Source organism: Alexandromys fortis, unplaced genomic scaffold, assembly GCF_014885135.2.
Source record: "Alexandromys fortis isolate MF-2015 unplaced genomic scaffold, M_Fortis_MF-2015_v1.1 scaffold_10, whole genome shotgun sequence".
NCBI lineage: Eukaryota > Metazoa > Chordata > Mammalia > Rodentia > Cricetidae > Alexandromys > Alexandromys fortis.
In genome coordinates, this window is record NW_026067895.1 from 19,712,503 (window position 1) to 19,737,642 (window position 25,140).

The window sequence follows — 25,140 nt, forward strand, 5'->3', positions numbered from 1 at the left end:
GAAATACTGAGCACCCACCCATAAACAGCCTGCACTGAGTTTGTTGTGATTGCACCTGAGGACACAGTTGAAAGAGTAAATGAAACAAAAAGCGGCAGGAAACAAAACTACACGTTGAGATAGGCAAGTTAATTTGAAGTGTTTTATAGATTGTCATATCTAAGGTCCAAGTTAATTTGAAGTGTTTTATAGATTGTCATCTCTAAGGTCCAAGTTAATTTGAAGTGTTTTATAGATTGTCATCTCTAAGGTCCAAGTTAATTTGAAGTGTTTTATAGATTGTCATATCTAAGTCCAAAGCAACAGATTCCACAATATTCAAGAATGCTGGACTACTGTTTTAGGAATCTAGCATTTAAATTTTTAAATAAAAAATGATCAGAAGTTATCACCACAGTAGAAACTTAGAAAATTATAAATAATGATACTGTGGTAGTATTATTATCATCATTGCTACTGTCCTGATTATGTAAGTACATCTGAACATACTTTCATTATCTTCTTCTTCCACAGACTAGTCAGCCTACATGGTTATTCAAAAAACAGTGTAGCTATTTCTTATGTCACCAGCCCTATTTTAACCTTTGCAAATTGAATTCCAGAGTGTTAACAGAAATTTGCTAGGCCTATGTGTTTAGTTTTCTTTTTGAATCTATAAAATGAATTACTTTTTAAGTAACTTTAATATGATAACTGACCGTTTAAATACTATGAAATTTGATTTAAACCCCCCTTTTCAGCAAATGGATGTTACCATCTGCTGCATTAAGTATACAAATTTTACAATAAATAGGATATCTCAACTAGCTCTTCAAGTTTTATATATGAGTCTACTTACACTATTAACAGTATTTGTACATCCGTATGCTTGTTCATTCCAGCTCCTTGAACACGGTCTTATTTAAGCTTTGAATAGCTAAATATGGCAACTTCTAAAATCAGTGCTGTATTCTGCAGTGAATAAAACTCTGGGTGCTGCTTATAAAACCACCAACATGCTTGCTTAAATTTAGCAATTTTTATATAGTATATAATTTATAGGAATGCCTGAAATCATTAAATACTATTTAAATTAACATGTTTTCCCATGACTTTTGCTAATCAAGAATTATAATATTAAATAAAGGGAAATTAAAGAAAGAAGAAAGGTGTGTTGGACTAAAAGAAAGTCAGTGTTAGATCTGAAGGAAGTGTGAAAAGTGCTGCATAATTCAAAACTCATTTGTTGTCATGGATTTTATGTTAATACTTAACATTTAGTATGCATAGCTCATGGGACTAGCTGTTTATAACAGCATCACCTTGGATATTCGTTTTCCTCCCTGCTGTTACAAGAAATTACTGAGCCCTCCCATCGTACCTAGTGATCAAAATACACCAGTAGGCATCTGCAGTGTTACCATTGATGACTTGTGTCAGATTATGCCTGTAAGTATGTTATTAATGTCTTGTAGTCATGTAATGATAAATGCCTCTTTATACAGTTTTTAATGTTAATCTTACTTTAAAATAGCCTTCCCTTTTAGACCTCTTTTCCATCTTGCTTTCAGCCCACTCCCCAGCACACACACATATCCTTACAGAGATAGTCACCTATTTTGCAATGTACTTAAGCTCTTACAGAACAGATTTTTAAGTCTGATGAGCATAGATTTGAATCCAGACCATGCCACCTACTAGCTTTGTGAACTTGGGTGAATTATTTAACCTCTCTGAGCATTAATGTCCTTATGGGAATAATAGGATGTTTTTTTTTTCAAATATTTATTTATTTATTTATTTATTATGTATATAATATTCTGTCTGTATACCTGAAGGCCAGAAGAGGGCGCCAGACCTCTTTACAGATGGTTGTGAGCCACCATGTGGTTGCTGGGAATTGAACTCAGGACCTTTGGAAGAGCAGGCAATGCTCCCAACCATTGAGCCATCTCTCCAGCCCCCTAGGATGTTTTTTATTAATAATTAAAAACAAATCCCAGGTTCATTCCTGGTGCCTATATCAACTACCTGTAATACCAGCTCTGGGGGATCCAACACCTCTGGCCTCTGCAGACACCAGCACACATGTGTACATACTCATATACAAACTTACACAAATACACATAATTTAAAATAAATATTTTTAATGGTGATAGACATATCAAATCTCTACTGACCTAGATTTGTATAAAAATATGTGCTTTCAAAAATGAAAATCTGACAATTTTATTACACATTTCACAGTACAAGTGAAAAATACAATTTTTATCCCACTTCTGCCATCCAAGACTTCTCTCTTTGCCAGTAATGGGAGAAGTCTCCCTTGTCATGCCACTAGAAAACATTCAGACACAGCACCATGATCTTCTGGCAAAACAGAACAAGTAACACAAAACTGATAAAGAGCCCCTCTGTTGTTATCTGTCCAGTCAAGTCATGCCAGGATGAGTGGGCACCATCATGGGGCAAGCAGACAGTCTAATCTGTCTAATTGGAGACTCAGGTATCATGGTCATGTGGCCTTCCGTGAGTGGCCTCATTCCAAGAACAGGTCCCATAGACATCATTCCAGGAGACGGGCCTATCATTGGCATCATGGAAGGGACTCCCATGGGGGGTGTGGGCATCATACCAAATGAGGAGGACCCGGGAGACTGGGTAGAATTAGGATCATTTCCCCTGCAGGAGGAGGAGCAGAGAGTGGAGCGAGAGGCATCATTCCTAACTGAAATGCAGCCATTATTTTGTCAGTCAGGTTTTGGGCCTGCTCTTCCATCCATTTCTGATGGTAGACTTTCACGTTCTCTTTGCGTTTCCTAGCACTGCAGTGTGTGGTCATGGGTAATATTCATATTACAGTGGTCATGATAAAATCACTGCCCACCCTGCCAAATATCAGGCCCTCCTGCGCTTTTAATGGAATAGAAATTTATTACATAAAGTATGTAAGATTATTGTAACCCATGACATTATTTTCCAAAGAACTTCATATAAATTAAAAGTAATTTTTCATGCATCTTGAAAAAAATGAAACATTAAGCCCTTAACATATGTGACCTGTATGTCTAATGTTTAAACAATGCATTCTAAAATAGCAGCACATTTTTAAGAATATATATGTATAAGTTGAAAGTGATAACTACTACAAATCCACAAACAGTTGTGTGGCAGAGAGCCAGGAATTACACTGGAAATCATGGTAGAGCTCAACTCCTGCTTGCTTAAAAGTGGGCCATCGTGTTAGCTCTCCATATGAGCTAGATGATTCCCTCCTGCATGGACTCCAGTTTTCCCCAGCTGCGGAGGGTGGAAATCATTAACAAGTATCATACTGCAAATGTTTCTTTAAAGTATGAGTTTACTATAGTCTTAGACTCAAAGTAAGGGGCTCACAGTCTGTCTCCTTACAATCTGAAGGAATGCCGGTTGACTGTAAAAGACAGGTCACAGATTTGTTTTTACAGGAATTGGCCCATGGATTAAAGGAACTCTTATCCTATGAAGGCAATGTTGAAGAAGATTTCTATTCAACATTCCAGGTACTGATGAGAGCATACGCTGTTTGTCAGCTGTGCATCCGGTATGAAAATGCTGTTACTAAACACTTGCTGTTGGATGAACAAGGACGAAACAACACATAGAATCTTAAGACAAAAGATCTTAAGTCTCATGTAGCAGTGCAGCAGGGGTACTGGCACTCAGGAAACTGAGGCAGAACTGGGATTTTGAGGATAGCCTGGGCTACACAGAAAGACCCTATCTCAGTTTATTTTAAAAGGATCAAAGCTAGTAATGTAATAGAGATAGTCCAGCAGACAACCTGCAGATAAGCATACGGAAATGCATCCAGCAAGGGCTTGGCACTCTGCTATTCCTTTTTACTAAAGTTAGCCTACTGCATCACCCCAACATAGGAAGTTTAGGAGAAGCTAATGAGTCAGACCAAAACACTCATTTACACCTCTCTCACTTGCCATACAAGTTTTGTGGGCTTCCTTAACAGGAAGGATTAAGAACCTGCTTTTTTCACCTCAGAATGACACCTCTGAGTCATATATAAATATATATATACACACATACAAAAAGTTTAGGCTTTTGGCAGTTGTGTTCTAAAGGGAGGGACAGGACTGTTGTACAGATCTACTCACTGAAGTCCAGTGTTCCACCATCAGTACCAATAAACATATCATGGTATCGCCCATCAGGTTTTTCAAGAAGAATTTGGAATAATTAAGTCCTATAACTTAAAGCCAGGGGGTGATAAGATTCCAGTTACCAATCAGAATAGAAGAGGTAAGTTAGATGCCATTTTTAATTGCAGAGAATTAGTACTTTTCATTTACTATGACTATGTAACAATGTAAAATTGCTTTCCAGAATATGTACAGCTTTATACAGACTTCCTTTTGAACAAATCTATCTATAAGCAGTTTGCTGCATTTTATTGTGGATTCCATAGTGTGTGTGCTTCAAATGCCCTAATGGTGAGTTTAAAGTCTTAAGCTCTCAATTAGGTTTTGTAATGGTATAACAGTTAATTCCTTAAGTATCTTGGTAGATGAGCTTTTAAAATTAGAAAATGTTTTCTACTTTTAAAAAACAGAGTTAGAAGTAACAGTAGTGCTCCTGTTTCAGCCTTTCTCCGCTAGAGAGAGAAAAACGTGACCAGATTTTTCTTCCTTCTGCTATGTCTTAAATTAGGACTTTAAAAGCTGTGAGTAGATGTTAAGACTCAGAAGCAAAGCACAGAAGGAGAGCAAATGCCTAGCTCCAGAGAAGGGACACTTCTCACTGAGTAAGGAGGACGTTCCCTGCCTACTCCAGGGTCTATCAGCAGCCTTGGGTCTATAGTTCATCTCCAAAAGCATGGTAGACTGTTGATGGTAACTGGACTTAGACTCACATATTGTAAATATCAGTGATTCCTTCACCTCATATACCCAGCATGTGCCATCATGCCTCTCATATGTCCCTTCTGCTTTATTAGAAGAGATTGGCGTAGGCTTTCATGTCGGTTGTTTTAAAGAAGAAAGGAATGGACTATCAAGGTTAATTTGGGGGCAAGGGCAAGTACCTTAGCCCTTTACAGTTTGTTTTAGAGCAGTTCTCAGCTTGTGGACTGCAAGCCCTTTAGGGGCCCAAGGACCCTTTCGCAGGGGGTCAAATGTCAGATATCTACATTACAATTTATAACAGTAGCAAAATTGCAGTTACGAAGTAGTAACAAAATAGTATTATGGCTGAGGGTCACCTCAATAGGAAGACCTGTATTAAAGGGTCACAGCATTAGAAAGGTTGAGACCACTGTTTCAGAGTAACCTCTGAAGTGTTAATCTAATTCATCTTTAACAACCAAATATTGGGAGTCAAATATCAGGGTAAGAACATAAAAGATCAGAAAAGCAGGAAGCAGCTACCAGTTGCTTCCTGCCTCTACTGTTCCTCCATCCAAAAGGGCCAAGATCCTCTCTCAATCCTGCCTGACGACCTTCCTATCTCCTGTCTGTCTACAGTCCTCCAAACCTCTATGGTCAGCTAGTGGCTAGCTCCACTCTCTGACTCCAAGCAAGCTTTATTATTCAGAACGCAATCAAAATATCACACAACAAATTTTTGCAACACGTTTGCTGAAAGTACCTTTGAAACAGAAGCACCATTGGGTTAAAACTAAGTTTTATGACTCTCTGGTAGTGGGAGGACAGAAGAAGGGAAAATAAAAATTAAATGGCATAGGATTCTCTATTTCTCAGATCTAATCTCCAGGTTAGAACAAACTCACCTGGACGGTGGAAAGCCGTGAGTGATGCAGAGCAGAGTGAGTGCAGCTCTGCAGTCAGTGCACAGAGCTGGCAGGGCAGGCAGGGCAGGCAGGGCAGTACACAGCGGTGCTCCGCCAAGGGCGGCGAAGGCTGAGTTTGCTTCATGCCGAGCTGTCTTGGTTTTCTGAAATTACTAATTACTGTTTTATAAGATACAAACCTTTTGAAACATAATACCTTGCTGTAGTTGGAAAATATAAATGAAAAGCATCTTCTTCAACAAAAATCATTTGATTTACTAAAAAAGTCATGATTTCTGATTTGATTCTTTGATTAAAACAGTTCAAATTTCATTTAAGACCATCATTTTTAAATTATGACTTTTATGGTTATTGACAGCTGCTTCGTCCAGAAGAGGTTGAGATTCTGGTGTGCGGAAGTCCTGAGCTGGATATGCATGCTCTGCAGAGGAGCACTCAGTATGACGGCTATGCAAAGACGGACCTGACCATACGGTGAGCTCGCCGTCCCCAGACGCTTGGATGGAGGACAGGATAGGGTGTGCTTGCTTGTTTGTTAAATTTAGAATTCCTCAATCACTTGTTAAATATTCTGCAGTCCACCCTGTCTTAGTTCATTTCCAAAAATAAGAGAGTACTAAAATGTGAGTACATTTAGCAATCCCCTTAGGAGGAAATTATATAACTTTCTATCAAAGTATACAGGTTTTTTCAAATATGCTAAATTCTAAATAGCATTTTACTGGTACTGTGTTGAAAAATAAGGCTTTCTGATTATATAGAGAAAAAATGAGCTCTGTGCTAACAATTTTTAGACTAGTTAAATAATGTTATAAAATGTTACTTTGTACGATTATCAAAGTATGTGTGTGTGTTAAAGTTTCCCAGAGCTTACTTTATTAGAATCTCTAATTAATTAGGATTATATCATTGTGTAAATTTTCTCCTGTAGATACTTTTGGGATGTTGTACTTGGATTTCCTCTTGATCTTCAGAAGAAGTTGCTCCATTTTACTACAGGAAGCGACAGAGTGCCTGTGGGAGGGATGGCTGATTTGAACTTTAAAATTTCAAAGAATGAAACTTCTACCAACTGGTAAACTCTGGATTATAACTTTATTTTTAATATATAACTTATTACTAATTTTGGAATCAAAAGAGTCTTTTAGTCATTTTCATGTAAAATACTGCAGTGTCAATGTGACCTTGAAGTGGAAGAGGCTGTGGCTGAAAGTTCCCGCAGTGTTGACACAGCCCAGTACTGATGGCAATTCCCTTCCATCTGCTTTTGCATGCCTGGGCCAAGTACTGCTTTGTGGTCTTTAGAACTTAGCCTGTCTTATAGTAGTTTTATAGTCTAGTCCTCATTGTTGTATAAGTGATCTTTATAATTAGGAAATATATGAAGTTGAGGCTCTCAGAAGGGGTAGTGCTTTAACTTCTGGTGCTCACCGTCTTCTAAGTCATATGAAGTGATAAAGACCATGACTATAAACAGTTTCCTAACAGCGTTCATGGCTGACTAATGCTGATCTTCCTTACTCCTAGTGCAGTGTTCTGTGGTTTCAGAAACTACTTCGCCTAGACTCGACTTAGGTTATAATCCCCCTTGCCCTGCAGCTCACACACTGAATGTTTCTCAAATCCTGACTCAGTCCTTTCAGTTTAGAACTTGAGTTGGTCCTGTGTTTGCCAGTAGCCACCACCCTGGATCTGTCACTTTTCACCTTGTTCCTAGCTGAGTTAAAGCCTCCTTCCTGCCCAGGTTCCCACACAACTCCTTCTCTGCTCTGGCCCTGACACCCTGGGCATTAGTAACTTTATTGTAGCTTTCTACATCATTTCTGTTTACACCCACAGTGTTCCGCATCATCCTTAAAACACACTTTGCCTGCCTTCCTCCATTCCTTTGGTTTGTTCCCTTTGCATGTGATACGTGCTTGCTAGCACTCATGGAGATCCTTTCTAAGGTTGTCTTCTCCTGGGACACTAAAAAGTCGTCATTCGATACATTTCTTTTTCATGGTTCACCTTAGACTGCAGCCGTTTAGCTCTTAAAGATACACATGTAGTAAAAATGGTTATTGAATGAATATTTAAAACTATGTCTAATGAAAAATTATACCTGAGGGCTCAGAATATTGCTCTGTGGTTAAACACAAACATCTGAGTTCAGATTCCTAGCAACCAAATAACAAGCCGTGTGGGGTACATTAGCTTATACCCCTGAGCTGGAGGAAGACTTGGAGACACATGAGGATCACTGGGGTTTGCATAAAGCCAGCCTAATTAAGAAAAGACAAGTTATAGGTTCAGTCAGACCCCCTGTTTCAATGCAATAAAGGCAAAGAGTGAGAGAAGAGACACCCAGTATCCTCCTCTGGCCTCCATGTGTGCATATGAGTGTGTGCACCACCACACATGTACATGAGCATAATCCCCACACACAAAAATAAATAGAAAAGGATTATATTTTAAAACATAAATGAAGAATATTTACAATTAAGAAATTTCTATATGAGTCATAATTAAAAAATCTAAAATGAGAAACCTTCAAATTTTGCATTTGAAAATTTATTTGTTAAACAGAAAATCTTGGGGATATTTATAGCAACAAAATATAATCAATTTAAAAGATAATATGAATAGCTTATTTTAATACAAAGGCAAAATATAAATGCCTCGCCATTTTTGGGGGGTTTTTTTGGGTTTTTTTTTTTTTTTTTTTTTTTTTTTGGTTTTTCGAGACAGGGTTTCTCTGTGGCTTTGGAGCCTGTCCTGGAACTAGCTCTGTAGACCAGGCTGGTCTCGAACTCACAGAGATCCGCCTGCCTCTGCCTCCCGAGCGCTGGGATTAAAGGCGTGCGCCACCACCACCCAGCCATCTTCAATTATTTTTACTTCAGAGATGATTTTAGGAGCTAACATGGCTTAGTTCTGACTCTGGATTCTCAGAAGGAACCTCACATTGATAAAATATAATTGACTGTCAAAGATACGTGACATTTCCATCCAGTACAGTGACATTGTTCCTCAAAGGCAAGGGCAGTTTTCCATCAGAACTAAGAACTTTCATCCCCTCCGTAAGGCACTGTTGAAGACTAATGGATTGATGTTGATGTGAATGGCAAAGCTTTACATCCTAGCAAACAACACTGGTTTTGGAGTCAGACTAGACTGGGTTTGAAACTCAAGCTTACACCTCTCCAGCTCTGCAGCTTTGAACCTTTGATCTGTTTATTCCCAGGTCTAAGTTTCCTCATACACTGGGGTAGCAACCATTTTAGGTTGCTTTAGTAGGATCTTACATGAAGCGATGCATATCAGACATGTGCTCCAGTGCTTATCGCAACTGAGAGGCTCCATAAACCACGACTGACCTGGTGTTTGTCTGTTTGTATGGTCTTGCAGTATCAATTCTGATCACAGAAATTCTTTTTCAGTGTTCTTTGATTTATTCCCATTTTCACATACTGACTTTGCCGAAAGCTCTTGTGATGCTGCAGGATCCATAGAAACCAAAGAGAAGGATCTGAGAGTTTTTTAGAAGCTTAGACAAGATGGCAGTGTCGTCAGGTAGACTGCTGCAGGAGCTGATCAGGAGAGTTCAGGGGCCGACTGCTCCGTGTGCAGAGGACAACAGCTGTGAAGGAGGGCCCAAAGTGGCTTCTCATGACTTCCTGACAGTCAAGACTGAACCATAACCATCGACTGTCTACTACTTCGCCAGGTGTTTTGCATAGATCACAGTCTTAGTCTTTTAATGTACGTTTACCGTATTGTATAGTTTACCGTATTGTATAGTTTACCGTATTGTATAGTTTACCGTATTGTATAGTTTACCGTATTGATGAGGAAACAGATTTGATGACCTTAAGCAATTTGATCCAAGTCCCACAGCTGGTAAGTAAGGAAAACAGTATTTAAATTCAGATCTGTCTGACTCCAAACAAAATGCTTTTCAGATTAGAGTTTAATAAAGGCAACTGATTGTCCTGTCTGTAGACATGTTCCTGCTGTCCAGAGGGCACTTGGTACTTACGTATTCAATATATTGTCCAGTAAAGAGGAGATGAGGCATCGCAGAACAGTAGAAAAGATCTGAATAGATGCAGGTTTTTAATGTTGCTTAGTCATTTTGTGTGTGTTTTTAAGATAGTATCCTTTATAAACTTATTTTTCCCTAGGTTACCTGTGGCACACACTTGCTTCAATCAACTCTGCCTTCCCCCATACAAGAGCAAAAAAGATCTGAAACAGAAACTGATCATTGGAATCTCAAACTCAGAAGGTTTTGGACTTGAGTAACCTAGAAGACTTGAAATACAGTATTTTATATGTAGCATCCACTTCCCTCTTATCGTGCCTTTAACATTTTCATGTTTCTGTTTCCAAACACTTTCACAAAGCTCACCACTTTTAAAATATGAGGGTTTTTTTTTTACTCGAATACAAAATATGTGTAGTGAAGGCATGATTTAAAAAAAAAAAACAGAAATTTATTAATAGAGTAAGGAAAAGAGCATATGGCAGAAACAGGCCTGGGTCCAGTGCTCATTTTTATAGCATTTTGTTGTTTTCCATACATAGTCAGTCACAGGTGTCCACTGGGAAAGCCACGTGCAGTAAAGAGGGCATTGACATGAGGGAGCCCAGTGGCAGGTGTGTGCTGGAGCACACTGTAGCAAAGCAGATAGCTACATTGTCTTTACCATAAAGCATGTAGCCATATTTTCATACAAAGGTAAACAACAGTATAATTGCAAATGCAGTTTACAGGGTCTTTTGATATATTGGTTTGGGGTCCTATAACATCTTTTCAACTGTTCCCGAAAAGCATGTAAATAATTACATAACAGCCTAAGAATCATGGGATTTTGATAGTGCCATTTATTGCTAAAGATTTATTTTTACAAAGTAAATTTAGGGTTTTAGATGTGTATACAGCTTTTACAAATCAATAAAGATGATTGTACAAGAGTATTTTCAGACCAATTGGATTCAAGGTTATATTCTTTTAAGTATTGTTAGTCCGCATGCTCACTGGCAGTAAATCAGTTACTTGAGTATTCCGTAATGTTTGTATAATGGTCATTTCTTCTTAAAAATCAAAATAGAACAAATTGGACCGAACTAATCATTGACTACTAAACTAATTACAAGCACAAAAAAACTGCCATTTTATACATTTTGATGTACAACTTACCTACATTTTTGATCACCAGTTATATGGAAATTCTAATTTTTAGAAAATGTAGGATAAGGTACTTGACAAAAGTGAAATATAATAAAACATTTGTGTCAAAATGATCTAGCGTGGTATAAAAGAGAAGTTTGACATTTTGGCTAAAATGTTTGTTTTTCACTGGATTCTAAGTATAGTAAATTCCAAAGTACCCTTGTTTTCTATTTCTAATACAAGTAGCATGTAAAAATTGCATTTTTAAGTCCCAGATCTTTTTTTCAATTTATAGCAAATGAAGCAGTTTTATTAGCATGTTACAAACATGTCCATCTCAAGACTTCTCTCGTTCTTTGATAGCTCTTCTTCAGAAAACTCTGAAGGTAACATTTGCAATAAGAATGAAACCAGCATTTAGTACCAGCGTATGCTCCACATGCAACAGCACGTGGCCCAAACCTTCTCTGAGCTAGACACTTCCTTGTTGCTACGCTTCCTGCACCCAACCAGCAGAATTCAAGGGTGCAGGAACTCATCAGCCTGCCCACAGTTCTGAAACCCACCCATTCCCGCTAGAACCTAGCCTTCTTCCCTGGACTGCTTGAGCCTGAAAATGACTCCCTTCCATTGGAGTATACTAAACAGATATTTCTTCTTCAAAGTCTCAGAAAGCCTGAGACAGCTAAAGGCACATTTGGTTTGGTTCATATATGTTTTCAATTCATATGCAAATAAAACTGCTTCTCTCTTGCACTGCTTGAACTAGAAAGTATGATGTTTAACATAGGTCACTACTAACAAGCACAAAGAGTCATGTATACAAAACCAGATTTAAGTGTTTTAGGTAAAATGTAAACAAAGTTTTTATTTGTTAGAGATGACTCATGGAATAGTGTTGGCTTGGTCTGCATGTCTAACGATGTGTGTGTATCGATAGCTCTGTCACTTTTAGTAAGTGCACAAGCAAGCCAAATGTAAGGGACAAAGTCCAAAATATTGCGGATTTCTGTTGTCTTTTATTAAGTTGATATTTGTAACTATGAATTACTTAGTCATATATTTATGCTCTGTTTTGGTTTACAATGTAATAATACCTCATTTAAAAGTAAAAACCACTACTGTTACATTTTAATTTAATCAGCTAGAAAATTCATGTCGCTTTTTAAATATACAACTTGTTAATGGTTTCTTGAGTTTTGTATCTGCCATAGTAAATTAAAGCATTGCAAAGTATTTATTAGTATTTATAAAATGTCTTGTCCTTTTTTAAAAAACCTATTTATTTTTCTCTGTATGTTGTTTTTAGCAGTGCTTTTTGTACAATCTGTATTGTATTGAGTTAATTTGTGTACATTTTCAAATATTAAAAATATACAGTCAGTCAGGCTTCAGTTCATTTTTTAAATTCTGGATAATTAATTAAAACAATAGATTTAAAATATAAATTATACTGTTCTTTACAAGATGTTGTGATTAAGAAAATTGCTAAAACATACATTTTCAAAGGCTATTTAGTTAACAAGCAGTATAATCAACTGCCTTAGCATATTCTTAGTATGAAACTGCATACTCACTATCTGAATGGTCACATAGATAGATAGATAGATAGATAGATAGATAGATAGATAGATAGATAGATAGATGTCTTACCAAATGAATATGTAGTAGCAGTGAAGTACACCCAGAAGGGAACATCCTAGGACATCTTACTGGTTGCAGATGGGCAATTTCATGTCTTCAGTGTTTTTCCTTAGAACCATTCCTTTGTCCTTTTCTCTCCTGCCATATTGCCTAAGCTTCAGAAAGAGAAAAGCTAGTGAAACTTAAGAGAGAATGCTGTGGATACTTCTAACACTGGGGAGTTTGCATCCTTGGAAATAACCTTAAGGAGTTATTTGCTGGGGTGTGGGGAGAGTGAGACACAGACACAGAATGAGCACACGTGCAGAGGCAGACATCCATGTCAGGTGTCTTTGTCATGTTCCACCTTATTTTTGAGACAGAGTTGTTCTCTGAACCTGGAACTCTCCATCTCCAGTTGACTGACTGGCGGGGAGTCTCTGATCCCTTTGTCTCCCGGTACTTGGGCTACAGGTGGACCTCCCTCCACTCTGATGAGCTGGCTGCAATCAAACTCCAGCCTTTGTTTACACAGCAACCACTTCACCCATTGAGCCTTCTCCCCCATCCTAGTGTGGATTCTCTTAATTTACTATGTTGCTACAGTTTGAGCCTAGATCTGACAATGACCATATGACCTTTGAAGAAAGACAAAAGTGAGTTTTCTGGGAGGACATGGGTCAGTCAACACAGCTAGTCGTCCATCCTCAGGACGGACGACTGGAGGTAGACAATTTAACCTCATGTTTTAGTATGATGTCTCAATTTCAAAATAGAAATAACTTGTAAGATGAAACTATCTAATTTCTGTGCAGTTTTTAGGGAAGATTAAGTGGTTTCATGTGTGGACTGACAGTGGCTGGCATACAGCATGACTGGAAAGGGTATGATATGATGCCAAGGTGGTCACATCCTAGCCCACAGCCTCTCGGCCATCTCACTGTCATTCCAGGGGCTTTGTTTCATACAATGGTAGATTATTTGTGTTTTAATAAATAAAACTTGCCTGAAGATCAGAGGGCAAAGCAGCCATACAGGCCAGGGAGTGGTGGCACACACCTTTAACCCCAGTACTTGTGAGACAGAGGCAGATGGATCTCTGTGAGTTCAAGGCCACCCTGGACTATATTGAATCTGTCTAAAAGAGAAACAGAGCTCACACAAAGATGATCCCAGCACTTGGGATCCCACGCCTTTAATCCCAACACTAGGGAGGCAGAGACAGGAGCAATATGGCTGGGCAGAGAAAGGAATATAAAGGGGAAACGATGGGAACTCAATGGAGTTTGGAGCTTAAGGATTTGTGGAGACAGGGACATCAGGCTACCTGGACAGTCACCCAAAGTTTTTCTGCAATGTTAGGGCATCCAACTTTGGCCCACAGGTCTAGCATATCTGATAGACTTTCCTGTGAAGCAGGGGATTCTGAAGGACTGTCCCTTCTTATCTTGGCAAAGTTTGCCAGTCACCTTTCTTGTGTCCTGCTGGTTCAGTGTGGATAGTATATTGTTAGCAATTGAGTCAAGGGCAATGTTTTTGCTCACATGGCTAGCTTTTGCCATAAAGAAAACAAACTCTATATTATTTCTTTTCCTTTTTTGGTTTTTTTGAGACATAGTTTCTTCATGTAACAGCCCTTGTTGTTCTGGAATTCACTCTGTAAAACAGACTGGCCTTGAACTCAGAGATCTGCCTGCTTCTGCCTCCCAACTGCTGGGATTAAATGCATGCACCATCACTGCCTGGCAAATTCCATATTCTTTGCCCAATTTTATTCATTGGTTTTTAGGAGTTACTTCTTTATTCTTAATATTATTAATCCTTTATTGACAGGAGTTACAGTCTCAGTTTACTCATCCATAAATTAAAATACTTAACCCATATAATTGCTAAATAGTTTATAAATAAATGTTTATGCATACACTATACAATATCAACATGTATAAAGTATAAGTTTAACAAACTACATATTAATGTATCAGAAACAGATACATAATTTAAGTATATCCTTATGGCTGATGTATTAGGGTTCTCTAAAGTAACAAACTGATAAAATGAATGTGTATTACAAAGGAGGTTCATCAGATTGGCTTATACAATGTAGGCTGGGTAGTCCAACGATGACTGTCCTCTGGAGAGACTGATAACCCATCTATAAGGCCCGATGACTCAACAGTCCCATTCTGGTGCTGAAGACCTAGAGGATTCCTCAAGAGCTGCTGCGTTTTGGCCCATATTGGAATGTCCAGGAGACGGTAAGGATGGCAGCAGTGACGGCAGCAGGTGGATACTCTCAGCAAGGAGCAAAGGTGGATAGGTAGAAGCCCTCTACTTTTCTGGGGAGCCCTTCCATACCTGGCTGCCCACTCCTGGAAGAGGGTCTTCCCTCTTCTGTTAACTGCCCAGTAAATACCCTCACAGGCCCACCCAGAGGCTTGTCTTTGAATTGACTTCAGCCAAGATCAGCCATCAGAATGGCTTACCTTTATTTCTAACTGGTAAGTTTCCCTGGTATTGCTAATATTGGGATTGCTGTTGCTGCTTCTGTATGAAAGACAATCTTGTGCCAAGTTTTCCATATAATATTGGGAACTCGAAAGACTGTCAATCTGCTTTCTTTACTTGATTACTTCAGTCTCAAGCCATCTTGTCCAGATTCTGGTGGCCTATAAAATTGGTCTTATTTTGTCTTTTCCTTTCTTTGACCTTTGTGTCAGCAAGCTTCATCTTTATGTTGTCTCTCAGCCTTAAATCTTCATATAACAGCATTTCCCTTGGTTTAGATGGACATTGAACCATTTCTAGCCAGCTGACTTACCTGTAGGCTTACTCTTCTCTTTATCCTAAAACGTCTACAGTTAACCATGGCAAAATTCGATTTTCATTGTTTGCCTCCCCGTGAAGAATCTAAGGTCTCTCTGGCTTGTTTGATTCCAGTTGCCTGCTAAGCCTCCTGACTCCTTCTTGTTCCTTTCTAACCAATCAGTTTCTGTTAACTCCAACCCAACTCCAGACTGTAATTTTTCCAAACTAGAATTCCCCCCGCCAACTGCTAAGCCTGACTCACCCCCACCCCACAAACAAGTGTCTAGCCAGAAGGCAAATGCTCTCTTCCATATCTGCAATCCTCATTTCTCAGGCTACATTAGTGTTTTCGAATGTATATGGGTAGGTGTGTGCACATCATGCTCAAGAGCCGTATTTCCTGTGCCCCACTAAACACCTCACATAGTGCTGGGTCAGGAAAGTCACAGAAAATCTGATGTGGCTTCTTACCTTCATGGGTGCAATTTGGTAAATCAATGGCATTAATTAGAGTCCCACATGGCTGAGTAGCTTCTCCGGAAATATTAGCCTGCTGCACTGACCCAAGCCTGCACCTGCCCCAATTTCGGAACTTCAGTGTGGAGCTTGAAGAAAATTAGCCTTCTGGGGACTGGAGAGATGGCTCAGCAGTTAAGGATACTTAGCTTTTGGAAAGAACTCAAGTTCATTTCTCAGCATCCACCTGTAACAGCTCACAACCACCTGTAACTCTAGCTCCCCCTTCTGGCCTCCGTAGGCACTGTACTCTGCACAAACCCCCACTCTGATAAACACATGGATACAGCCCTTGTCCTGACTGCCATCGCTGCGAGTCTACTTTCCCACTCTAGACTACACATAGCCTTAACCTGCCCACCTTCAGTTACTTTGTGGCTCATTTAGCAAATCAAGCAATGAGTGGATTTGAGTGTCTACATGTGTATGAGTGTGTATAAATGTGTGTGGACGTACACGTGTGTGTTCCAAAAGACCGTGCCTCGCGTCATTAGCAGTAACCACTGGGGTCATGCAGCCGTTCACTCCTTAGAATGTTCATTCAATAAACGTCAAATGTAAAGTACGCGTGACTTTCTAGGCATTTGCCATGTTTAGCCTTAGAATTTTGTGGAGTGAAACAATAAAAAGCATAGTCAGGAAATGACATGGCATATTCTCAGTGGGTAAGTACCACAGCACCATACATGCGTAGAATATTTCTGTCCGTTATGTTGAGGCAGCGGCCGTAGCAGCTTCTGGTGTGGAAGGCTTTTCCATCAGATTTTCTATTGAGTCCTCAGGTGGGATGGTACATGATAACAAAGCTTTGGGGACGGTGTGTTTGGGGCCACTCCCCCGTGTGAATGCTCCTGCCCAATGGGCATCTCCCACTCTAACGAATTACCACGGGGCCTTACAACAACACCCATTTCTTGGCCTTGAGCTCTGGAGATCATAACAGCAAAATTTTTCCTACGAGTGAAGATCGAGGTCTCGAAAGGGCTGTCTTCCTTCTGGAAGCTCTACAGAGAATCTGACTCCTTTCCTTGCCCACGTTTCTTGGCTCATGACCCCTTCCTTTGCCTTCAAGCCCAGCAGTGCAGCATGGACTCTTCTGCTCCCTGTCGTGTTTATAAGACAGGCTAACATCGGCAGCACCTGGATGATCCAAGAGAGTTTCTCGTTCAAAATCGTAAGCTCAATCACATGCCAAAAGTCGCAGCTGCCATGTGACAGCCACAGAACCCTCAGAATGATACCTGGGTATATGTGGGAGTCACTGTTTTGCCCACCACCGAAAGTATTTTTTATGTCACACAGTCATCCCGCTGAAGATACAATGGGCGTGGTAATAAGGCGGTTTCCTGGTTGCCATAGTGAATCTTTCCGTTGACCCTCCGCTTTCCTACAGTCATTGTTCCTGTGGGAGCTCTGGATGAGATGGGACCTGAAGTGCATGAAACCAATTTCAGATGCTCTGCTGTTCCCAGACAGAGCAGAGATAATACTGAGACGAGAAGACAATCTCTATACACTTAGGCTGTCTGTGGTTTGTGCTAAAGACTGGGAGCCACGTCGGAACTCTGGCTTTTGCTGAGGGGTCAGGATTCTCCCCAGTCGCTGCATCCCAGGCCCTCCTCTGCAGAGGTGACACCTGCCACTGCGGTCACGAGATGTAGTTCAGGTAATCAGTAACCAGCGCTTGTTTACTTTGGGAAAGTTTCAGGACATTAAAAAAAAAAAAAATTGGACAGTTCCTATTCTCAAGGCTGAACCTAGACTTTTCAAAAGAGAAAGGCAAATGGGCCCCTCCCCCACTCTCATTTCCTCCAGCCCAGAACTGGGTCACCAAACTGCAGATGAGGTTGCCATTGAAGCCAGAGAGGGACTCCCAAGACTGTGCCTTCTACTCAACTGCCCATGGCCAAGGATAAAGTATGGTTGCCATCTCTGAGATCCTGACTGGGGCTTCTGAGAGAGCACCAGGTGTCAGATGGACAGCAATAGCCACACCCATACCCCTCTTCTTCTCGGCCTGGGTCACTGGTGACCATCGGACTCTCCCACCACGAAGCCATACAATCTGTGCTACCAGTCTCCTGGGAAATGTCTTCAGTGCGGCCTTATACAACCGGACTGCTCTTTCAACAAAAGGTGACCCCCAGAGAGAACATCAGTGCAGACAAGTGTGAGCATCTCCCCAAATCACCAGGAGTGGCCCCCTCCCCCACCACGCAGAGAGACACACAAGCCCAGAAACCTGAGGCCCACCCAGCTCAGGGCAGCAAGATTCAGGTATTTCCCAGTGCTCACCAGAGAGCAGAAGTCTGCCAGGAAGGCAGCTCAGCCTGTCCTGAGACTGCGGGCACTAACGGGCCTTCTCTACTTGGACCCCACTGGCCAATGAGTTCTAGGAAGCCTGCTGTCTCTGTTCCCCTGCCCTCCCCACAACAGAGTTCCAGGTGTGCACTAACACACTCAGCTTTTGCGTGAGTGCTAGGGATTCAAACCCAGGTCCTCCTGTGTGTGCAGCCGACACTTCACTGACTAAATGCCCACCATCTAAACTTTATTTTTAATTGTCTTACACAGTAGTAGGTTTCTTTGTGGATTTTTTATACAAACTTAGTTTGGGGCTGCCTCCACCCTTTCTCTTCTTTACCACCCTGCCCCGCGCCCCTGCTTAGAGCCTTCTAGACACTCCGCACCCCGTGTTCTCTCTTCCACTTTTAGGTCACATGGGCTCTGCTAGCTCCACACTGCAAGACTTCTCAGGCTTTATGCTAATAGTGCACACTAATTTCCACAAAAATTATTCCAAGTCCTTATTTCCCCCCAAGGCATATTTATTAATGTCTTGATTTTAAAAATAAACAAAAAAAGTTACTTTCATCTTGCCTACATGTTTATACCAAAACCATAATTTTCTAAGTAAAAATCTATCATGATTAAAGATAACAAAGCTGAGGACTTATCAGATGGCATCTACTGCCAAGCCTGATGACCTGAATTTGTTTCATTCCAAGTTCCCGTAAGATGGGAGGTTAACCAGTTCCTGTAAAGTTGTCCTCTGGCTTCCTAACACACACGCGTGTGTGCGCGCACACCCACACATACGGTAAATAAATGTAATTTTTAGAAAATGGGTGATTGGATAGGTAGGTGGATAGACAGACAGACAGATAATTGAAACAGTAAAACCCTGAAAGGGCCCATGATGATGGCAGGATCACCTTGAAAAGACATCCTTCAGCACCCAGTAATGAAGTCTACTGCCCCGTTATCAGCAGGTGAAGATGGAGAGAGGGCACCAGATTGTGTCTCCAAAGATGGCTGCAGAAGTCTCTCCCAGCCCATACTCTCCTCTAACTGCAATCTTTTCATAGTCCCGTCAGAACAGGAAGGTGACTTCTCCCCCAAACCTCAGAATTCTTGTCATTTCTTTTACTAATGAAGGACAACAGAAAACAACTTGGGCTTTTGTAGCTGAGTCCTGAGTCCCGAAGCTGCCCCTTGCCCCTAGAATGGACCTTAGTGTCCTGCCACATTATGTGGCACATTAATCTTCAGATCACGTAGGACATCTGATTTTCCGGATGCTGCCATGCTGTGCAGAAGCTCAAACCGTGGAGCGGCCACACCCAGGTCAAGTCAAAGCAGTCCAACCAGATACATTTGGTTGAAAGGCCACAGTGTGATTACACCCACCTGCCAAAGTCTCCCTGACCTTGGAACCCACACAACTGAAGCCCCAGGTGTCACATGAATAGATGAGCCATATCCTATGTTCCCTGTATAAAATTCTGTCATTGAGCATAATAGGATAGGTTGTTTATAGCCAATATATCCTGCGGTGGTTGTTACACAGCGATAGTAACCAAATAGGGAGGGAGGGGGTGTAAAGCATTGATCTGATTATTCTTTATCAATAAAACTCAAAGTCAGATATCTGTAGTAATAGAAGCAGCAGGGCTGCGTCCCCAGCACCCCGGCCGCCTGCTAGCTTATGCCTCGAAATAACAACACACAAACTATATTCATTTAAACACTGCTTGGCCCATTAGCTTTAGCCCTTACTGGCTAATTCTGATATCCTGATCAACCCATCTCTAATAAACTGTGTAGCATCAGTCTTACCGGGAAAGATTCTAGCCTACGTCCATCCTGGGTTGGAGCTTCATCGATGGTGTCTACCTGGGAGAGGGGAGCATGGCATCTCTGAGCTCACTTCCTCTTCCTCGCATGGCATCTCTGAGCTCACTTCCTCTTCCTCCCAGCATCCTATTCTGTTTACTCCTCCCACCTATGTTTTAACCTATCAGGGCCAAGCAGTTTCTTTATTGCTTAACCAATGAAATCAAAAGATTGATATATGACACTCCCACATCAGACATTGGGGTAAGAACCTGAATGATCAGAGAAGTGGTGGAGAAGCAAACAGAGACCACCTCTGATCCTCAATCTAAAAGGACCAAGAATCTTTCTAAGCCCCACCCTACTACTTCCTGTGTCTCTCTATATATCCTTGATACTCCCAAACCTCTATGGCTAATTTTAGTCAGCTGGTGGCTAGCTCTGCCCTCTTATTCCAAGCAGACTTTACTGGCTGTCTCGGGAGTGTCCAAGTACGACCAGCTATCCCACAACCGGGGTGGGATACGTGAGCAGGGTGAGCACATCTAAGCGGAGGGTTCAAGTTGCTGTCAGTGTGCTCCTTTGTATTGATTGATGGTTGATGAGTGACTCATGTATTCAACACTATGTATGAAAAAATTGAAGGACAGGAGTGGCACCCACCTCTGTGGAACTTATACCATATAAGCTAGGCTGTCCTCGAACAATCTTTGTGTACAGAAATTGGCCTTGAGCCCTTTATATCACTGCTTGGGTTATGAGTATGAGTTACCACATCTGGAGACCAAACCTAGAGACTTCGTGCATGCTAGATGAACATTTCTCTTCCTGAGCAACATCCCTCAACCCATGGAGCCCACATCCTATATGGATGCTTAGCCTAGAATGCTGTATTGAATAGGAAGGAACAGATGGGGAGGGAAAAGTGTCCCCGACAACTAGGAGTTAACATTCGGGGTGCTCGAAGCCACAAAGACAGTAACTCACATGGGCTGAAGCCAGAAATGGTTTTCCAACCAGCTGTGAATTTGAAAATCCCATATGTGGTACAACATTAAACTGCTATTTCGGAAATCCTTTCAACTCTTTGGGAAGCTTCTCAGGGGGCCTTCCTTCCTCTCTCTCGGAAAGCAGCCAGTTTTCCGAAGAAATCACTTCATCAGCAGGAGCTGAGGGATTTCATATGCAACAGAATAATTCTGGAAACAAAGCTAGGCACCTCTGAATAGAATGCTCCCCCCACTTTAGAGGGTGACTCCAACACTTGCATATGAATTTGATACAGCATGATTGATTTCCTTAAAAGAGTCAGTATTCTGTTTTTTTAGTTGCTGGGATTTTACTCAGTACCCATCCCTATGCCTCCAGCAAGCAGTTGTAGTGTTCTTGTGGCTGCTCAGTTCAGCTTATAATTATTTATTGAGGATTTGTACCAGACACTGCTGGAGAAAGAACAATGAACAATACAATCACGTTCCTCCTTCACTTAGCATACACTCCAGCTAGAAGTCACACAAAAGGTGTTCAAGAGTGGTGAGCATAACAAAGAGGGAGGCTAGAGGCCCTCTTGTTCTCCCTAAGCAGCCATGGGAGGAGGAGGAGAGAATGATGGGGAAGGAAGTAACGACACCTGGTCACGAGGGAGAACTGGGCGTCTGAGGACCTGAAAGAAAACCAAAGTGACTGCCAAGAGCGAGAGAGGACAGCATGAGCTGAGGAGGAACTGCCAGACTGGACCTGTGCAATCATCAAAACACAGAAGGATCTGGGATGTTCTCTGAAGGGCAGTGGGGCACCTCAGGAGCAGTTAACACAGTGAAGATCTGGGGAGTTCTCTGAAGGGCAGCGGGTACCAACTCGACTCCCACCCAGGCCCACATGCTGGCCTGGGGTTGACCCACCCTAGCATCTACCCCATGTAGGACCAGCTGGAGCTCATGAAGGGCCTGGTCCTGTGAAATGGTAACCACATGATCTCCATGACTTGGGGAGGTTGTGGGATGTCTGAGAGGAGTTTGGTGAGGATCCAGTGATGATGGTGTAGCAGAAGCCAGAAGCCTTGAACCAGATCAATGGCTCATTGCAAGTATAGCTGATTGGAAAAAGGACCCACAATGGCCCCCAATGCCAGCAGGACGAGTTAAGAGGTGTTAGAGAGGCGGGAAAGATGGAGGGGTGAAGAGGTTTGCTTGTTTGCTTGCTTGTTTATTTGTTTTTGTTGTTTTGTTTGGAGGGTTTTTTTGTTTTCCTTTTTGTTTTTGTTTGTTTTCTTGCATACTTGCTTGCTCCAGTCTGGCTTTAGTGTTTTTAATTTTCATTGGAGTCACTGTAAGAGGAGGCAAGAATATGGAGAGACCAGGAGGGGAGCAGAACTGGGGTGCATGGTGTGGAATTCCCAAAGATCCAATAAAGAAATTATGTCAATTAAAAAAAGTAGGGCAAATAATAATGGCTAAAATTATCCAGGGGAAGAAAGTAGATAGCTTATAAAATGAAAAGAGGCGTTGGCTTTACTGCCCCATGTGTAAGGAAATTAAAAGATACTCTAGAAACAGATGGAGGTCTGTTAGAGATCTCTTCTCAAAGAATTTAGTCAAGCGGTGTGAACAGTTTAAGCAGATGTTTATTGAACCAAGCTAAGCAAGGCAAACACTCCAAAGAGAAATCAGAGTGGGCTGCCCGAAGAAAGGTGCCCTACTAGATCCTGAATTGTGGATTTTGACGTTTTTAGGAGTATTTGTGGTGTGGATGGCATACATGGGATAAAGTAACCGTCTCCTCTCTAAAATTCCCAAATCGTGATGGGTTAGATCTCACTTTAAAAATATTTGTTCCGATGGTCCCCACAAAAGGGGAGGTGACATCAAGCCACAAGCAAGTGTTATTATAATGACGTCAGGCCCTCTGTGAGACACAGACACTTCCTGAGTGCACACATGTGGAAGAATGTCCTGGTGCTGAAAGTTTCTGCTATAGCAGGAACAGATCAGTGGATGCCGAGCCTCGGAAGGGCAGCCTGACAAACTGGAGGCGCAGCTGCAGTCTTCGTCAGTGACCCATGTCTTACCCATTGGCATCAGATCTAGCACACTAACTAAATTACAGCAATAAAGGTAAATAGTATGTAAAATGTACGCAATTATAAACACAGGGAAACACACAAAATTACCACGTGACTTATAGTGGCTGATTTAGGAACAATCTTCCGGGGCTGAATGTTTCTGAGAAGCTTTAGAGATGGTGCGATCCAGTTGGTAACGTCCGAGCCCACTGATCCATCACCAAGAACAAACCAGCAGACGCTCTGCGGCTCCTGATGTGACTCGGAGCTTCTCTGAAATATTGTAAAAAGCACCAGGATTCTGGATAAGAAAAATCAACCCCATGGAGAGCAATCATGAAAATCGAGGAGGCAGGAAGATGTCTGGGATATATGAGTCATGGAACAGATCCAAGATTAAGGAAGTAAACAAAGATTAAGAGCCAAGTACGTAAAATACAATACAAACACTTTGTGAACTTTGGATTCTGATTTGAAAACCAGCTGTGAGGAGTAATCGAGTTTCCTGGGGGTGAAGGTTGCCTGGCAGGAGTATATGGGTCAAAGGAGCCTTCCCTTCTCTGCAAAAGACAGGGCCACAGCCAAGCCCTGGTTCCCACCTCACTGGTGGGAATGTCAGGATGCTGTGGAGTCACTAACGGCTTCCAGCCATTCGCAAATCACAGCTCCGTGGTGGAGCTGTACACACAATGCGGCCACGGGAATGTTCACAGGAGTCTACCTAAACCATCGTGCAAGCCTTCCTTAACTAACCAGTCATCAATGGATGGCGAGTTTTTACTAGCTTCACCCACCACCCCATCTCGTTTCCAGCAGACTGGACGCGGAGCCGTGCTTGCCAAGACCTCACTGACGGCGCGACGCAACAATCTCCACTGACCCTGCCTTACTGCTTGGGAACAGCTCAGTTATCAAATCTGCCTGAGAGGCAATGAAGTGACACCAGCCTGGATCCTTCTGACCACTCTGGCTTTATCCAGTCTAGAGGAACAGCAGTCAGTGGGAAGCCTAGCCTGAGGTCAAGGGGACAAGCCACCCACATCGCAGGATGCCTAGGCCAGAGGATTGCCTCCCCAGAGTCACAGAGGGAGAAGTCAGTGGAGTAGAGGGTTAGAACGGCTGTGGGTCAGGATGTGGGTAGCATCTGCCTGGCACCTACATTCACCAGAAGAACAAGATGCTTGTGGGCATGTGTCAGGTTTTGGCTTCTTGCGCCCATAGGCTTCTGATTCATTTCAAGGATGATACATTTTTACCACAATTAAAACAGAACTCTAAGTCCTAAGAGATCTTACTGAGAGTGCTACTTCTCCCCGATGCTACGAAGAGAGACTACACCAGAAAGGAGTCTGGGAAATTAATACCAGAGGCAGGAAGAGCACTACATAGTAAAGATGACGCCCAACTCCTGACCCTCTTGACCCTGCCTCCCAAGATTTTGAAGATTATGCACCACCACACCTAACTATGATAAAGAACTTAGAAAATGTACCAGGTGTGGTGGCGCACACCTTTAATCCTAGCACTTGGAAGGCAGAGGCAGGTGGATCTCTGAGTTCGAGGCCAGGCTGGTCTACAGAGTTCCAGGACACGCAGGGCTACACAGAGAAATCCTGTCTCAAAAAAAAAAACAAAACAAAACAAAACAAAAAACTAAAACTAAACAAAGAATGAGAAGAAATGAGTAAAGAAAATAAATGCATTATAATGTACTAATAAAAGTTCTAGAAAGTAAATCTAAGTTAAAAGGAAATACTGGATAGAAAACTAATAAAAATGTTTGCAGTTATATATGAAGTAAAGTTACGTTCTAAGAAATCTAACTGTCCTCAGCCCCCTACTCTCATCTTCTCTTTCCTGGTCCCGCCTCACCCTGTAGGCAGAACAACACGGTATCAAGGATAAAACCCAGAGGGAAGAGAGACCCAGAGCTATATAAAAATTCCTGCAACACGCCGAGTCTCTGCTGGGTAAGTCTTCAGCAGCAAGGACGGTGCAGCAAGCTTAACCTTCGATTCTTCCACCCAGCTTTCCTAGGGCTTAAAAATACAAACATATAAGGTTTCTACTTTGTTTTTC

At 41.6% G+C, this 25,140-nt stretch overlaps 1 protein-coding gene across 3 annotated transcripts in view; it reads left to right on the plus strand.

Annotated features, from left to right (window-relative positions):
* Hectd2 (HECT domain E3 ubiquitin protein ligase 2) overlaps positions 1 to 12,317 on the plus strand; it is a 60,857-nt gene extending 48,540 nt beyond the window's left edge. Inside the window, exons 15-21 of one of the 3 annotated variants that reach the window (XM_050160568.1) lie at positions 1,270 to 1,428; positions 3,447 to 3,521; positions 4,188 to 4,275; positions 4,360 to 4,466; positions 6,141 to 6,256; positions 6,714 to 6,857; positions 9,949 to 12,317. In XM_050160568.1, coding sequence (XP_050016525.1) covers positions 1,270 to 1,428; positions 3,447 to 3,521; positions 4,188 to 4,275; positions 4,360 to 4,466; positions 6,141 to 6,256; positions 6,714 to 6,857; positions 9,949 to 10,069 — 810 coding nt within the window. In that variant the 3' untranslated portion in view covers positions 10,070 to 12,317. Of the gene's footprint in view, positions 1 to 1,260; positions 1,429 to 3,446; positions 3,522 to 4,187; positions 4,276 to 4,359; positions 4,467 to 6,140; positions 6,257 to 6,713; positions 6,858 to 9,948 lie in introns of those variants that run through there. The other 2 variants (XR_007595131.1, XM_050160581.1) reach the window with 2 other exon arrangements.
* Positions 12,318 to 25,140: the final 12,823 nt, after the last annotated feature.